The sequence below is a fragment of the Podarcis gaigeae genome (genome assembly GCF_964106915.1).
Source record: "Podarcis gaigeae genome assembly, chromosome: 3".
NCBI classification, from domain to species: Eukaryota; Metazoa; Chordata; class Lepidosauria; order Squamata; family Lacertidae; genus Podarcis; species Podarcis gaigeae.
Genome location: NC_139680.1, coordinates 63,899,759 through 63,917,115, shown reverse-complemented (window position 1 = coordinate 63,917,115; position 17,357 = coordinate 63,899,759). Strand labels below are relative to the sequence as shown.

Below are 17,357 nucleotides of genomic sequence, written 5' to 3'. Positions count from 1 at the left end.
TCAAAAGGTTTCACTTCCCTTTTTGCTTATCCCTGGCATCTTGTTTAATTCAAACTGACAAGCTGCTAGTTTAAAAGAAGCCAGCTCTTTCCTCCTCTTTGCATTGGAGGGGGAGAGTACGAGTTTCTGAGGCTTACGTATGCTCATTCACAACACACTAAACCAAGGTTTATTTTAACATCCAAACGCATCCACTGTGACTTCCTCAATGAATCACATTTGCTTTTTTTTAAAAAAATTATTTATTAATGGTTTTTCAATTACAACAAACAGATAAACAAAAACATTGCATATGCTGACACATTTTCTTATCGCTTCTGGACTTCCTCACATCTCACGCTCCTATGTTCTAATTTAATAAAATTAAAACAACAATTTATTCCCTTATCTCCATCCTTACTATCTGATTTTCAATAATATGTTTCAAATTTTAGATATATTTATTCCAATCCTTAAAGAAAAAAGTTAAACTTAACCTAATAATTATCTAAAAAATTGTTTTTTTCCTTATGTTTATCTTATCTTCATAGTTTGCTTCGTCTGTTTTAGTGGTGCCAATTTGTCTAAAAACAAGCATCCTGCTTAACATTCATACAGTTTACAATATTTTTGCAAATAACTCTTGAATTTTTTCCAGTCCTCTTCTACGATTTCTTCTCCCAGGTCTCGAATTCTGCCAGTCATCTCGGCCAGTTCCATGTAGTTTATCAGTTGCATCTGCCATTCCTCCAGTGTGGGTAGATCTTGGGTTTTCCAGTGCTTTGCGACAAGTATCCTTGCTGCTGTTGTTGCATACATAAAAAAAGTTCGATCCTTCTTTAACACCCCTTGGCCGACAATACCCAAAAGGAAGGCCTCTGGTTTCTTAAGAAAGGTATACTTAAATACCTTTTTCAGCTCATTATATATCATTTCCCAGAAAGCCTTCACTCTAGGGCAGGTCCACCAAAGGTGAAAGAATGTTCCTTCATTTTCTTTACATTTCCAACATTTATTATCAGACAAGTGGTATATTTTTGCAAGTTTGACTGGGGTCATGTACCATCTGTATATCATTTTCATTACATTTTCTTTCAGAGCATTGTTGTTGTTGTTGTTGTTTAGTCGTTTAGTCGTGTCCGACTCTTCGTGACCCCATGGACCAGAGAACGCCAGGCACCTCTGTCCTCCACTGCCTCCCGCAGTTTGGTCAAACTCATGCTGGTAACCTCAAAAACACTATCCAACCATCTCGTCCTCTGCCGTCCCCTTCTCCTTGTGCCCTCCGTCTTTCCCAACATCAGGGTCTTCTCCAGGGAGTCTTCTCTTCTCATGAGGTGGCCAAAGTACTGGAGCCTCAGCTTCACAATCTGTCCTTCCAGTGAGAACTCAGGGTTGATTTCCTTCAGTATGGAGAGGTTTGATTTTCTTGCAGTCCATGGGACTTTCAAGAGTCTCCTCCAGCACCATAATTCAAAAGCATCAATTCTTCGGCGATCAGCCTTCTTTATGGTCCAGCTCTCACTTCCATACATCACTACTGGGAAAACCATAGCTTTAACTATACGAACCTTTGTTGGCAAGGTGATGTCTCTACTTCTCAAGATGCTGTCTAGGCCTGTCATTGCCCTTCTCCCAAGAAGCAGGAGTCTTTTAATTTCATGGCTGCTGTCACCATCTGCAGTGATCATTGAGCCCAAGAAAGTAAAATCTCTCACTACCTCCATTTCTTCCCCTTCTATTTGCCAGGAGGTGATGGGACCAGTGGCCATGATCTTCGTTTTTTTGATGTTGAGCTTCAGACCATATTTTGCGCTCTCCTCTTTCACCCTCATTAAAAGGTTCTTTAATTCCTCACTTTCTGCCATCAAGGTTGTGTCATCTGCATATCTGAGGTTGTTGATAGTTCTTCCGGCAATCTTAATTCCGGCTAGGGATTCATCCAGCCCAGCCTTTCGCATGATGAATTCTGCATATAAGTTAAATAAGCAGGGAGACAAAATACAGCCTTGTCGTACTCCTTTCCCAATTTTGAACCAATCAGTTGTTCCATATCCAGTTCTAACTGTAGCTTCTTGTCCCACATAGAGATTTCTCAGGAGACAGATGAGGTGATCTGGCACTCCCATTTCTTTAAGAACTTGCCATAGTTTGCCGTGGTCGACACAGTCAAAGGCTTTTGCATAGTCAATGAAGCAGAAGTAGATGTCTTTCTGGAACTCTCTAGCTTTCTCCATAATCCAGCGCATGTTTGCAATTTGGTCTCTGGTTCCTCTGCCTCTTCTAAATCTAGCTTGCACTTCTGGGAGTTCTCGGTCCACATACTGCTTGAGCCTTCCTTGTAGAATTTTAAGCATAACCTTGCTAGTGTGTGAAATGAGTGCAATTGTGCGGTAGTTGGAGCATTCTTTGGCACTGCCCTTCTTTGGGATTGGGATGTAGACTGATCTTCTCCAATCTTCTGGCCACTGCTGAGTTTTCCATACTTGCTGGCATATTGAGTGTAGCACCTTAACAGCATCATCTTTTAAAATTTTAAATAGTTCAGCTGGAATACCATCACTTCCACTGGCCTTGTTATTTGCAGTGCTTTCTAAGGCCCATTTGACTTCACTTTCCAGGATGTCTGGCTCAAGGTCAGCAACCACACTACCTGGGGTATACGAGACATCCATTTCTTTCTGGTATAATTCCTCTGTGTATTCTTGCCACCTCTTCTTGATGTCTTCTGCTTCTGTTAGGTCCTTTCCACTTTTGTCCTTTATTATGGAAATCTTTGTACGAAATGTTCCTTTCATATCTCCAATTTTCTTGAACAGATCTCTGGTTCTTCCCATTCTATTGCTTTCCTCTATTTCTTTGCATTGCTCGTTTAAGAAGGCCTTCTTGTCTCTCCTTGCTATTCTTTGGAAATCTGCATTCAATTTCCTGTATCTTTCTCCATCTCCCTCGCATTTTGCTTGCCTTCTCTCCCCCGCTATTTGTAAGGCCTCGTTGGACAGCCACTTTGCTTTCTTGCATTTCCTTTTCATTGGGATGGTTTTCGTTGCTGCCTCCTGTATAATGTTACGAGCCTCCATCCATAGTTCTTCAGGCATTCTGTCCACCAAATCTAAATCCTTAAACCTGTTCCTCACTTCCACTGTGTATTCATAAGGGATTTGACTTAGATTGTATCTTACCGGCCCAGTGGTTTTTCCTACTTTCTTCAGTTTAAGCTTGAATTTTGCTATAAGAAGCTGATGATCTGAGCCACAGTCAGCTCCAGGTCTTGTTTTTGCTGACTGTATAGAGCTTCTCCATCTTTGGCTGCAGAGAATATAATCAATCTGATTTCGATGCTGCCCATCTGGTGATGTCCATGTGTAGAGTCGTCTCTTGTGTTGTTGGAAAAGCGTGTTTGTGATGACCAGCTTGTTCTCTTGACAGAACTCTATTAGCCTTTGCCCTGCTTCGTTTTGATCTCCAAGGCCAAACTTGCCAGTTGTTCCTTTTATCTCTTGACTCCCTACTTTAGCATTCCAATCCCCTATAATGAGAAGAACATCCTTCTTTGGTGTCACTTCTATAAGGTCTTGTAAGTCTTCATAGAATTGGTCAATTTCAGTTTCTTCAGCACAAGTAGTTGGTGCATAAACTTGGATTACTGTGATGTTAAAAGGTCTACCTTGGATTCGTATCGAGATCATTCTATCATTTTTGAGATTGCATCCCAGTACAGCTTTCGCCACTCTTTTGTTGACTATGAGGGCCACTCCATTTCTTTTACGGGTTTCTTGCCCACAGTAGTAGATATGATGGTCATCCGAACTGAATTCACCCATTCCCGTCCATTTTAGTTCACTGATGCCCAGGATGTCAATATTTATTCTTGCCATCTCATTTTTGACCACCTCCAACTTACCCAGGTTCATGGTTCTTACATTCCAGGTTCCTATGCAATATTTTTCTTTACAGCATTGGACTTTCCTTTCGCTTCCAGGCATATCCGCAACTGAGCGTCCTTTCGGCTTTGGCCCAGCCGCTTCATCAGCTCTGGATCTACTTGTACTTGCCCTCCGCTCTTCCCCAGTAGCATGTTGGACGCCTTCCGACCTGAGGGGCTCATCTTCCAGCGTCATATCTTTTATATGCCTGTTGTCTTTGTCCATGGAGTTTTCTTGGCAGGGATACTGGAGTGGCTTGCCGGTTCCTCCTCCAGGTGGATCACGTTTGGTCAAAACTCTCCACTATGACCTGTTCAGAGCATTACATGCAGTAAAGTTCAGCCCAGTAGTCCACAACGTTTCCCAGTCCTCAAACATAATATTATACCCAATGTCCTGTGCCCACTTTATCATTGCCGATTTAACCGTTTCATCTTGTGTGTTCCGTTTCAACAGCAAGTTATACGTTCTTGAAAGTACTTTAGTCTTAGGCTCTAACAGTTCTGTTTCTAACTTCGATTTTTCCACCTGGAAACCTAACTTTTTGTCTAGTTTAAAAACTTCTTTAATCTGGGCATAATGTAACCAATCTCAGACTTTATCTTTCATTTTCTCCTGACTGCAATTCTCAATGAATCACATTTGCATTCGTTTCTTCAAATGTAAGTTGAGCAATCACTTATAGCAGGTGTGGAACAGCAAGATCAAGGGTAGTGTCATTTCTGTAATCCTTAAACAAATGGTGTTTCACTTGGAGATGCTTTGTTTCTCTAAAACTAATAAAAAGCAGTTCTCCAGATGAGACTTGCTTTTCTCTCTAAGAAGCAAAATAACTTTAAGGCAAGAATATGTCAATTTTTAACACGTAGCTCCTCAAGGAAGATCTTAGGAAATAATTCACTACAATAGGCCTTTCTCTTTTAAGCCTCATTTTGGGGTGTAACATATGAAGAAAGGGGGGAAGTACTCATGTCATTAAAGAGATATGCTCACCTAATTGCACTGTTTCCACAGTTTCAAATATTCCTCATTTATTTTTCATTGTTAAATCTAGCTACTGATTTGTCTCTCGCTGTCTTAAACGCTACAAAAAATAAGTAAACAGAGTAAGAGAAAATACTTAAACAATTGTTTATATTTAAAAATCAGTTTTGAAATTATCTAAGATGCCTGCAGTGTGTCAAAATTTACCTGGGGAAAAGCTGCTGGTCTTGTATTTAGTCACAAGAAAGTGTGTGTTTCTCAGGCATGTCTTTTTATCACACAAGATGTGGCACATGTATTTATGGACATATTTTCTGCACCTAGATGCGCTCCAATTCACCTTGGTGGTTGGATGTGATCCAGTCAGCAATACAATATGCTATTGATGAGGAGCTTGTTCAACGGGTGCAAAATGATCTTACTAGCAATTACAAACAACAAACTAATAAACTCTCTATGGCAGACAAGTAAGTCAGCAGCTACAAAGTAATGTTCCTTATCATAATTCTCAAGTTTTACTCAGTTTGTGACAGCTCATACACCAGCGCCAGGCACTGCTTGCTTGCAAACATCTGGGCTATCATTTAAAATTTGAAAATGCTTCAAGCAATGTATGTATCCAAATACAACTTTGGTTTTCAAAAATGTAAGTCTTCTGTTCCCTTTTATGTTGATTTAAATCTTAGTTGTGCATTAGGTGTATTTTTATGTTTGAGATAATAGTCTATGCATTCATTCATCTCTTTAGCAATTATTTTTGCTCTGGAGCGTAACATTATTTTTAAAAAAATTACATCATTTCGCTCTTAAAGCACCATTTTCTAGGAATAAGTAGAATTGTATGTATATTTTAAAATATCAGCTTGGTATATATTGCATTGGTGTATGCTCTACATTGACTTGCCTTTTCAGAAAACTGCAATTGTCTTGTATAGGCACATTACCTCACTTATAGGCTACTCACAGAGATCGCTCTGCATTCTGCCAAAAGTCAAAAGCAGAAATGGTTTGCAAGCTGTTAGCCACATAGCCAGTTCTGAATGTTCCCCTGATAAAAATTTGAAGTAAGGTTTGCATCCTCATGCCATTCAGCCAGAAGAAGTTGCATACAGTATATGGGCCGTGAGTCAATCCAGTGATTTCAAAATAAAGTTTTGACTTTTCCTGTTTTTGCTAGATTTCGTGACTGCAGAGGCCTTCAGTACCTGCTCACAACTCAAATGGAAGAAGTGAAGAAATTCCAGAAACGTGTGAGAGAGGCTGTGAAAAAACTGGAGGGCCCTCCTTCCAAAGAGGTTATCGAGGCTGCCACTATCTGCCATCTGCGCCCTGTGAGGTTGCCCCTAAACAAGTAGGTGTGAAAACACCTAGACCTCTATCACTGGGATTCCAGTTAGCATTTCTTCTAATAATGAGACACATGTCCCACAACTGAAGTGAAGCAATCAAGTGTGTGCATGGATCCTGTTGAGTTTTTAAAAACCTAAATATATTTTTCTGATTCTCATGTTATATTTCTTATTAGGCATCTCAGTGGGGTTAGTTTCCAAATCTTTTTATTAATTGAAAGAATACTGATACCAAACTTTGGAAAATTTAATTGTTTATTGATCTTCTAAATGTTTCTCTTTGTAATATCTTGTATTCCAGCTGTGTCTTCTGTAAGGCTGATGAATTGTTCACAGAATATGAGTCAAAGCTCTTCTCCCATACGTAAGTGATTTTCTCCCTTTTTGTGCACTTGTGATGAAAGCAAACTTCTTTCATAGATCAGTTTCTGCTGTGACCTTCTATATCCTTTCTGGATAGAAATGAGGTTCCTTCTCTTTGAGAGCTGCTCCACCTCTTGGGAGTGTGAAACTCAGGTGAATTATGTCCTCTTTCACTGTTCTTGTGAGGAGAATTGGTATAAGTTTTAAAATAAGGTCACTACATCAAGCACTGTAGCGTTTGCCTATTATCTTTGATTTTATTAAGATTCATATGGACTTCAGATATGATGACTTCTCTAATTCTTCTACGTTATTTAAGTGTAAAGGGACAGATGGCAATCTTTGAAGAAATGATAGAAGATGAAGACGGTCTGGTTGATGACCGCTTACCCACCACAAGCAGAGGTCTCTGGGCAGCAAGTGAAACTGAGCGGTCTTTGAAAGCTATACTGTCTTTTGCCAAAGCTCATCGAATAGATGCCAAGGCAATTGAAGAGGGCAGCATCTTCTTGGAACTTTTTGAAGCATGGAAAAAGGAATATAAGGTACAACAGCCAGAAGAAATCATGGTGAAAAGTTCAGAACATAAGGAGCATTTTTAGTTGTTTGGTTGATATGCATATAGACAACTCATGCATAACAGTCATAACGATTGATTTATTTGTAAACCTCCTTTCCACAAAAACATGCTTAAAGCTGCTTACAAGAATTCTAATGACAAGAGTCATAAAACAGCAATATATAATGGTTGCGCTGTGGTCTAAACCACTGAGCTTATTGGGCTGGCTAATCGGAAGGTTGGCGGTTCGAATCTGTGCGATGGGGTGAGCTCCCATTGCTCTGTCCCAGCTTCTCCCAACCTAGCAGTTCCAAAGCATACCATCCAGGGGTCCTTTACCTTTAACTTTTACCTAGCAGATAATCATTTCATACAATGATAATTTATTCAATAAAGAATAAGGATGGTAATAATACATAGCACATACAACCACAACATTTCATATGTGTGATCAGTATGTATATTCTTATTGCTGTGTTAGGCAATTGTCACAAGCCACCATGACCCCTTGCATTTCATAATCTTTTGACTTCACTGTTCACAGTTGTTTTCATTTGTGTGGAGATGCACATAATGTAAATGGTCTCAGTGGGCAAATATGTAACCAAATGTGTTGGGTAACATATACTCAAAAGGTTCTGCTCTGATTAAGGGTATGCCACAACAAAATGGTTAATGTGCCACAGAGCTCTTTGTTATAGATGTTCCCAAAGCAGTTTTCTCTAAACTAAAGGGCTCATTTTGAAATGTCATTCCCAGCTCTCCGTTGCTCATGTCTCAACCCTTAAGTGCAGGATGGAGGCTTTGTCATTCAGGCAGTCAAATTACTGGTGCTAATCAGCCATTTATGACATTAATGTCCTTCTAGTGTTGCTAGTGAGGAACAAATTGTCTCTTCACATATGGTTGCTTTGAGGACACATATGGAGACCAGTGACCAGTGACAAAAAAGGCTGTGCATTTGTTTTTTCCATCTGTCCAGTACTAGTAAACTTTCAATTGGCTATGTGGTCTTTGCAGTACTGTACCTGGTAACTCTACCAAGGCCTCGTATTCTGTGGCTGCAGCATTTAAAAACTGAAAATTGATTCCTGTGAAGGCATTTTTAAGTTGATATAGTTCTTTATTCCTCAAACTATAGCTGTTGGCTAAGAGAATGAATTGTAAACTAGGAAGCTGTAGGTTAAGTCTCATTTTAGGCAGAAATTAAGTAGTCTTTAGGCAAGAGGTAGTGTCACAGCATTGGATCCATAGCTGCAGTTTGGGGATGATAATAATACAGGCTTACTTCCATAGGTCATTGTAATGATATATACATGATATATGTGCTAAGAGTACTGTACCTTTAAAATATTGACTTATATTTTCTCTAGTTTGGCTATGTTTCAAGTTATTTTGTGAAAGCAGGCTTTTTATTCTGTCTTTGGACCCTTTAAAAGCAATAACAACCAGGAATTGTGCATACTGAAGTGTGCTTAGTTTTGCGAAAATAGCTGGTTTTCCCACTCATAGCTAACACAGAATTTCTAGTTTACTGTAACTTTCTTCTGTGTACCTGTGTGGGTGGGTATGCATATGTTTTGCACTACAAAGTACAGTAATTTTACAGTGCAAAGTTGTAATTTTCCATTAGATTTTTTTCTGTTGGTGTTATTTTGAAATCCTTAGTGCTGGGACACAGAATTATTTGTTAACCAAAGCCTACCGTGCTGCTGCTGATTATATTTTTATATTCCCTTCAGCTGCTTCATGAATATTGGATGGTCCTCCGAGATCACGTGTCTGCCATTGATGAGCTTGCCATGGCTACAGAACGGTTTAGAGTGCGTCATCCAGAAGAGCCAAAACCCAACCACCCTGTTCTTCACATAATTGAACCGCATGAGGTGACAAGATTGCATTGTATCCGAAATACAGTAGTGCTGATTAAGCCACCATTTGGGACTGCTGCTTGCCACTAAACAGGACTTTAAAACCTCACTCCTGCTGTTTGTTGAATGTTCTTTTTGTAGCATCTCTTCATTGCTTTGGGACTAGATATAACTTGCACACCAGGATTATATGTTTATTGTATTATATCTAGAGATTGCCTTAATGATCACTGAATGGTTACATTTCTTTTCTAGGTAGAACAAAATCGAGTGAAACTCCTGAACGACAAAGCAGTTGCCAAATCACAGCTTCAGAAGAAACTGGGCCAGCTCCTCTACCTCACTAATTTGGAAAAGGTAAAGTGATTACATTTACGTGGAACCCTCTATTACCTTGTAGATAGGATTTTCTCTTTAATCTTCCCTCGTATTGTTTGAATATCTAAAAGAAAGAAATGAGGGAACAGGGATTCCTACTTTGCATTGGCATTATCCTCAAAGAGATTCTTGAGCCGAGACAAGAAAAGCTGTGCTGAGGTTCTGCAGATTTTACCTCATTCTTTCAAGTATGTCCAGTATGGATTTAAAGGGTACAGGATAGACTCAAAACTATGACTCCTTAAATAGCTGTAGATACTTATTGCAGATGTTTGTATAGTTTTGTCAAGAAGCAGGATACCTTCCAGACTGTGCTTCAAAGCTCTAAATTACCGTATTTTTCGCACCATAGGACGCACTTTTCCCCCTTCAAAAATGAAGGGGGAATGTGTGTGCGTCCTATGGAGCGAAGACAGCATAGCCCCGCGATCCTCTGCCGGCTGGAGAGGTGACGCCTGGCTATGGCAGGAGCCTCTATACCCGCGCGCCACATCTCCAGCCGAGAGAGCGCGCTCGGGGCTAAAGAAGCCCCGCTTACCCTCTCCCAGCTGGAGAGGTGACACGCAGCTATTGCAGCAACCTCTTTAGCCGCGCGCCATCTCTCCAGCTGGGAGAGCGCGCACGGGGTTAAAGAAGCCCCCCGCAACTCTCTCCCAGCTGGAGAGGTGACATGCAGCTATTGCAGCAGCCTCTTTAGCCGCGCCATCTCTTCAGCCGGGAGAGCGCGCGCAGGGCTAACCCCCCCCCCCCCCAGCGACTCTCTCCCGGCTGGAGAGGTGACACGCAGCTATGGCAGGAGCCTCTATAGCCGAGCGCCTTTGCGCTGCTCCCCGACCTGCTCTTTGGGGCTGGTAGTGGGCTTCCCCCTGCCAGCCCCAAAGAGCAGGTCGAAAGGAGCCTGAAGCCTGGAGAGTGAAGGGGCGCTGGGCAGAGAGGGAGATAATTTTTTTTCTTGTTCTCCCCCCTCTAAAACAAGGTGCGTCCTATTGTCCGGTGCGTCCTATGGTGCGAAAAATACGGTATACAGTGGACCCTCCAGACATGAACTTAATTCATTCCAGGTGTCTGTTCGCACCCCGAAAATTACTTAAGTAGATGCACCATTTCTGTGCACATGTGTGGCGCAGTTGAGCGCTTCTGTGCATGCACAAGGTGCGTAGAGCACTTCTGCACATGTGTGCGCAGCAAAACCTGGAAGTATACACTTCCGGGTTTGTCGCATTCACAACCCGAAAGTTACGTTACCCAAAGGTAACATAACCCGAGCGTCCACTGTATACAAGTTGCTAACCTTCACATAATTGGGACTTTCTGCTGATTTGAATCACTGCAAACTGCTCTAATTAAACAAAAGGAAAAATCTCATTCTTCCTTAAATGTCAGCATTGTAATTTTTAGATCATAGTTATGAGAACTATGCAAGCCATTTTTTTGCACAAAATGAATTCATTCTCTCCCTCTCTTATATACATGAACTTACCATACTACATAGCTAGCTAATTCTCAGGGAAGTTTCAAAACCAGTTTGAAATACTGAAGCAGGCTGTTGCCTAAATGATAAAAAAGACAGAAGTCCCACTGGGCTTGTACAAGCTCTTGGACACACCTAAAATTGTCTGGATTGTATTTTAAAATCATGACTCAGAATTACCCCCGCCTCCCGTTTGCCTCTTGGAAGTTTTCCATGGAGTTGTTTGCATTCATCAACCATAGTGCTTTAAACAATTCTTTTTAAGCAATATGTCTCATAGAAATCCTAAAGCGGATCACTGAATCTCAGACAGCATTTTCTCTTTTAGTTTTATAACTCCTGAAAAATACCGGCTTGAATCCAAATATGCCCTTCTGGTTACAGAAGGGCTGTTGACAGAGAGAGAGAGAGAGAGAGAGAGAGAGAGAGAGAGAGAGAGCATAGCATGAGAAAGTAACCCCAATTCAGGAAAGATTTTTCTTTTTGCACAAGTTTATTAATGGAGTTTGTATGCTACAGCTTGTATTGTATGTTTCTTATACTGTAATAATGTAATCCCAAGTAAAGTGTGGTACTTCACTGCAAGATGTCTTCCACAAGTTGCACAAGAACACCTGGATAGTGCTAACACACACATGAGTCTTTGAATCCAAGCTATTGCTTTTATTTTTCCAGGTATTGATTTATTTTTAACATACTTACAAATAGGTCCTATATAATGAATTGCCAAACTTACCAGGCTTTAAAGTTGTTCCAGCTTCAAATCATTTGTAAGATTACTTTAAGTATTAATTTACTTTTACTCGCTCACCCAAAATGTTTTCTTTAATACTTCCATAGTCTCAGGATAAAACAACTGGAGGAGTGAATCCAGAGCCATGTCCAATTTGTGCACGGCAACTGGGAAAACAGGTAAGAAGTTCACCTATGGATTTTTCTGTAGAGGATCTTAAGAAAGTTAGTGCCAGCCAAACTTCCCTGGGGAGAGCATTCCACAAACAGAGAACCACTACAGAAAAGGCCCGTTCTTGTGTTGCCACCCTCTGGACCTCTTTCGGAAGAGACACCTGAAGGGCCCTTGATGTTGATGACAGGGTCCAGATTGGTTTAAATTGTGTTTTTATGCTCTGTTTGTAATTATATCCATTTCACTAACTCCTTGTTTTTTTACCTTTCTTTTGACTTTATAATCAAAAGCTCCTTGTGTGTAGATAGATAGATAGATAGATAGATAGATAGATAGATAGATAGATGTAGATACAGTGGTACCTTGGTTGTCAAACTTAATGTTTGCCTCTCAGAATGGTTCAGAAACCAAGGCGTGGCTTCTGATTGGCTGCAGGAGCTTCCTGCACTCAATCAGAAGCCGCGGAATCTGCATTGGATGCTTGGCTTCCAAAAAACGTTTGCAAACCGGAACACTCACTTCCGGGTTTGCGGCATTCGGGAGCTGATTTGTTCGATAGCCAAGCCGTTCGACAACCAAAGTACAACTGTATATAGATTTATAGAGATAGATAGATGGATGGATGGATGGATGGATGGATGGATAGATAGATAATGAGAGATTTTTCTGATTACTCCAGAGATCAGTGTACAGTATGGGGTAGCAACATCACTACTGGCTGCTTCCCTGATTCCTGCCTTTAGTATCCTTAAGTAATGTGTACATATTAATTGCAACCAGCATTGTAGATGGATTTCTTCATAGAACTTAAATTCAAATGTTTAAAAATTACAATTTTCTACTTAGTTCTAATGCATTGTCATGTTTGCATGTGAACTCCAACATCACATATGTCTTTGCACTTACTTGCTGTTATTTCTCCCTCTAGTGGGCAGTGTTGACATGTGGACATTGCTTCTGCAATGAGTGTATAGCTATTATTATAGAACAGTACAGTGTTGGCACCCGCAGAAGTTCAATCAAGTGTGCCATCTGCAGACAAACAACATCACATAAAGAAATCTCCTATGTCTTCACTGCAGAGGCAGCAAATCAAGAAGATGATATACCTGTGAAGGTAAACTGTCATACAGATGGGAACTTTTTATATTGATACAAGTTTCTAATCATCCTGTAAGAGTATTTACATTTTTCTTACTTGGAAGAAAGTTTAGATGCCATGCTGACTGGCAACAAACCTAGATTTTTAGGAGGGAAACCAAATGACTGATTTTTAATGTTTTCGTATGTTTATGTTTGAACTGAGTTTTCTGTAAACCACCCAAGGACTTCAAACATTCAACAAATGCTCTGAATAAATAAATGGCAGCAGTCCGTTTAAACACAAAAAAACCTTTTAATCACTGAGATTTTATTTATGGGCAATTGGAACTTGCCGGTAATTGAATTTGATTTTGTGAAGTTTATAGTTCTTTAGAGAGCAAAACATACTGATTAATCTGTTGATATTTATAGTGCCAAGCCCCAAATACTCTCCAACCATCAACCAGCCATTGGGCTGATTGGATTTCAATATACACACCCAATGCCGACACCAAAACCTTCTTACATCTGTAGTCATTAAAAGTTGTGGCCTCATTTAATCCCAATACTGCTGTCCCATGTCTTATTTTGTGTTACTTTACATGTGCCCGCTCCACTGCACCTCAGTCCACAACTAATTACTTTTAATTTAAAAAAAAATCACATGGAGGTACTTCTATTTGAATAACATTTTTGTTAAATGCTTACAATGTTTATACGTAACTCTTAAAAATAGGATAGATTTCTTTATGGAAATCATTTATGGCAAATTTCTCTGTATATATTTATATAAACAAACATATAAACACACAGTGATACTGAATGACTTTAATCAGATGTGAACTATATAAAGGAAAAATAATCTTCAATTTCTTTTTCAAAGGGAAGTCACTCCACCAAAGTGGAAGCTGTGGTCAGGACTCTAAAGAAAATCCAGTTCAAAGATCCAGGAGCCAAATCCCTAGTTTTCTCAACGGTATATCTAAAAGTTTTAAAAATTAAAACGTACATTAATCAAAAGGTGGTATATAGCTAGATTGTTTATTTCATACATTTCGTTTACTGCTTGATTGTAAATGCACACACACACCTCAAAGCTGTTTGGATTGGGTGATGGTATAGCTAATGAAGATAATTTTAAGTTAAGATGAAATTAGGATACATGGGAAAGTGTATCTTGTTTTCTTCCCACCTATTTTAGATGCTGGGTGCTCTGATAAGTACCATCTTGTTTGTAATATGGAAATATCTTCTTTTTATATTTTATAGTGGCAAGATGTGCTCGATATCATTGCAAAAGCGCTATATGATAATAGCATGGAGTTTGCTCAAATCAATGGAATTAACAAATTTCAGGTATGTTTCTTCAACTGCTCACTGATGGTAATTTAATCCTTTGCTTTGTCTTGAGAGTAACATTATGAGGATTTCAGAGGACAGACGTCTGCCGGAACATATTGGAACAGGATTCACCTAACAAGTCCCATTAGCAGAAGCCCTGCTCAAGGGTTTCTACTTGCACAATGGAGCTTTCTCCTGTGCATTCCTGTGCCCCAAAAACTGGGGGTGAGGCAAATTCCCAGGACTAGGAGGTAGGGAGAACAGGGGAGATTGTTCCATCTGGCAAGCTGAAATGCTTGTCCTGAAGGAATGATCAGAAGACTGTGACATTGTATTTGAGCTGATAGCACCTAGCACTTGCTTGGCACGGAAATAAAAAGAATTAAACTGTCAGAGAGCTAGGCTAATTTTAGAGCTACTAGAAAGATAATGCCTACTCCCTGTTAATTGCAGCTAAGCAAGTCAAATAACTCAGGAGTGTGGATGTAACCCCACCCCCATTGTGTCTGGACCAAGCTCCATCTGAAAAGCCCCCCTCATGCCCACCTAGCCCATTTAATCTCTGAGGTCATCACAAAGAAAGGAGGCAGCAGCCAGGCAACCCTCTATCATGCCTGAATACATCTGCAGCTGTACTTCATGCCCAGGCACCCTTCCCGCATACCTGTGCTAAGGTATAGTGCACACCTGCTCTCTCTGTCTCAACACTCTCACATCACATCTAGCCTAAGACTGTTTATTGTGTTTTAATTATTTACAGTGATTTTAATTAGTCTTGTGTCTGCTTAGGGAGCCAATTTTGGTTTATAACTTGGGATTAAAATTTAATCACCCATTGTTCATGTTCATTGCTGCTGTGAAGTTAACAGTGGCTAAGGTTTCCATTTCATGCAAGCTTTGAAACCCCTTCTGACTAGCTTCAGGTCCTTTGCTGCAGTGGTGATGAGCTGCTTAATCGCAGGGAAGTGAGGAAGGAAAAATATTCATCCAGAGCTGCAAGGGAAGGAATAGTTATAGTCATTGTTAACAGGAGAGAGTTATTGATATATGGGCACCAGCCCTAAGTATTCTCGGGTTGTGTATGCTCCATTACCTCTCAGATACACTCTGTCTTTGTAAAGAATTTAGGATTCAAGGGTCACTAGTCTGTCACACTTTATAGCAACTGAATTTGTTCTTAAATATACAGGGATCTGGTGAGGTTTTGAATATTATTCTTTATCTTGCCTTTCAGGAAAATCTATCTGCATTTAAGTATGATCCCAAGATCAACATATTGTTATTGCCTCTCCATACTGGCTCGAATGGATTGAATATTATTGAGGCAACACATGTCCTCCTAGTAGAACCTATCTTGAATCCAGCACATGAGCTACAGGCCATTGGCAGAGTGCATCGCATTGGGCAAACTAAGTAAGGATCAAAACTGTTTCGGGCTCACCTAAATGCCACTTAATGCAGTGTATGTATAACCACTCTGAGGTTTTCTACAATTAAGCGGTATATAAATTCTAGGAAATAAATTAACTAAATGCAGCATTAGGATGTCACATAGCGTACGACTATAAATTGCAAGTAAGTGGCAGGTCAGTAGAAACAGGAAGTACCAGCAGAACCAACCACTTGCCAATAACCTGATCTCATTATGACATTGGCTGGTCAACACCTGTCAAAATTTCTGTAGCCAATATTGTCCTAAAGCTACATTATAATTCTAGCATTTTCTGAAACATAAGTGGTTTATAATACACATCACATGCTTGTTGTTGGAGCTATTTATAGAGTAAGCAATAAAGACTATAAAGGCTGTAATCCTAACCTCCCTTTCTAGGGAGTAAGCCCATTGAACACAGTGATCTACTGCGTAAACTTGTAAGGGATATCCCTGTAAGTGTAACAACGTGTTCTGAATAGTCTTTTCTTTCCCGGAAAAAAAATCCAGGCCCACAATTGTTCATAGATTCTTAATCAAAGCAACAATTGAAGAAAGAATGCAGACAATGCTGAAAACTGTAGAAAGGAGGTAAGTAAAGCCTGTCTATACAATATTTCATTTTTCAAATTTGTATTCAAATTTGCAAGGGCAGCTACCCCAGACATAGAAACTGAAATCCTAGACACTTACTGCTATGTAAGTAAGTCCTAGTGAACTCAATAGGACTTACTTCTGAGTAGATATGCATGGTGTTAGAAGCCAGAAAAAAATGTTAACAAAAATGTATTGTGGTGCAAGAAGGGGAGGCATTATGCAAGTGATATTTCTGCAGTCACAAATGATTATGAATTTCTACACAGTACTCACAAAGTGAGCTTGTTGCCCAAAGAATATTGCTTTCCCCAAGCAAAATAAAGCCCTTTGAAGTATTGTGGAAATCAAACCCCTACAGCAGAAGAGTTTCCCTAAGGATCAAACATTTGAATCCTAGGCAGTAAGGAACGGCATGCACACTTAGATATAAACTGATCCTATGGTAATGGTTCTCTGGTTTGTCCTTCTGATTTGTATGTATTTCCAGATCTTTCATGTATATAGAAAGCCCTAGAATCAAAACTACATACATTCAAACTTTACTCCTCATTGGCATTATTTTCAGGCTACTGGAACTGAAGGGCTTGGGGGCATTTTTCCAAACAAAATTAAGACAGAGTGAATTTACTTCGAATTTTTGTATTGTCTGATATTCATAGCGAGCCCACATTGTCAGGTAACATGCAAAGCAGTGTGCACAAAAATTAGTGCGGGTTGTTACAGGTGGAGAACTATATACCTGTTTACCATTCACAAGCACAAATCGGCCTTTTCTGTAAGTCTGCTTTTACGATAATAGAGCAATCTAAGTTGGTTTTTGACCATCTTTTGCAGGTAACATAGCATGTTGATAACAACTCTCATAAGGTTCTTTAAATACACAAAGGTTGTTTCAATAAAAGAATATAAAATTCTTTTGCATATAAAATTCAGCAACTTTCACAACTTAATTTTGTGAACCTTGATAATACAAAAATGACTAAAGCAAAACACTGGCTTAGAAAGAACACAGTTCACAAAGCAGCTTGTCCTTGCAAACCTACTTTTGACTATTTTCTTCAGGTAAATAGACAGCTTGGTCCACCTTTAAAACCTGGTACTGTGCTTTTGAGACTCT

The 17,357-nt window shown here is 39.8% G+C and overlaps 1 protein-coding gene across 2 annotated transcripts in view; it reads left to right on the top strand.

Annotated features, from left to right (window-relative positions):
- SHPRH (SNF2 histone linker PHD RING helicase) overlaps positions 1 to 17,357 on the top strand; it is a 44,609-nt gene that overhangs the window by 26,120 nt on the left and 1,132 nt on the right. For both annotated transcript variants that reach the window (XM_083731598.1, XM_083731597.1), the window contains exons 18-29: positions 5,214 to 5,356; positions 6,067 to 6,240; positions 6,540 to 6,602; positions 6,921 to 7,146; positions 8,903 to 9,046; positions 9,287 to 9,388; positions 11,721 to 11,792; positions 12,716 to 12,904; positions 13,754 to 13,846; positions 14,140 to 14,226; positions 15,446 to 15,624; positions 16,154 to 16,234. In XM_083731598.1, coding sequence (XP_083587724.1) covers positions 5,214 to 5,356; positions 6,067 to 6,240; positions 6,540 to 6,602; positions 6,921 to 7,146; positions 8,903 to 9,046; positions 9,287 to 9,388; positions 11,721 to 11,792; positions 12,716 to 12,904; positions 13,754 to 13,846; positions 14,140 to 14,226; positions 15,446 to 15,624; positions 16,154 to 16,234 — 1,553 coding nt within the window. The remainder of the gene's footprint in view (positions 1 to 5,213; positions 5,357 to 6,066; positions 6,241 to 6,539; positions 6,603 to 6,920; positions 7,147 to 8,902; positions 9,047 to 9,286; positions 9,389 to 11,720; positions 11,793 to 12,715; positions 12,905 to 13,753; positions 13,847 to 14,139; positions 14,227 to 15,445; positions 15,625 to 16,153; positions 16,235 to 17,357) is intronic.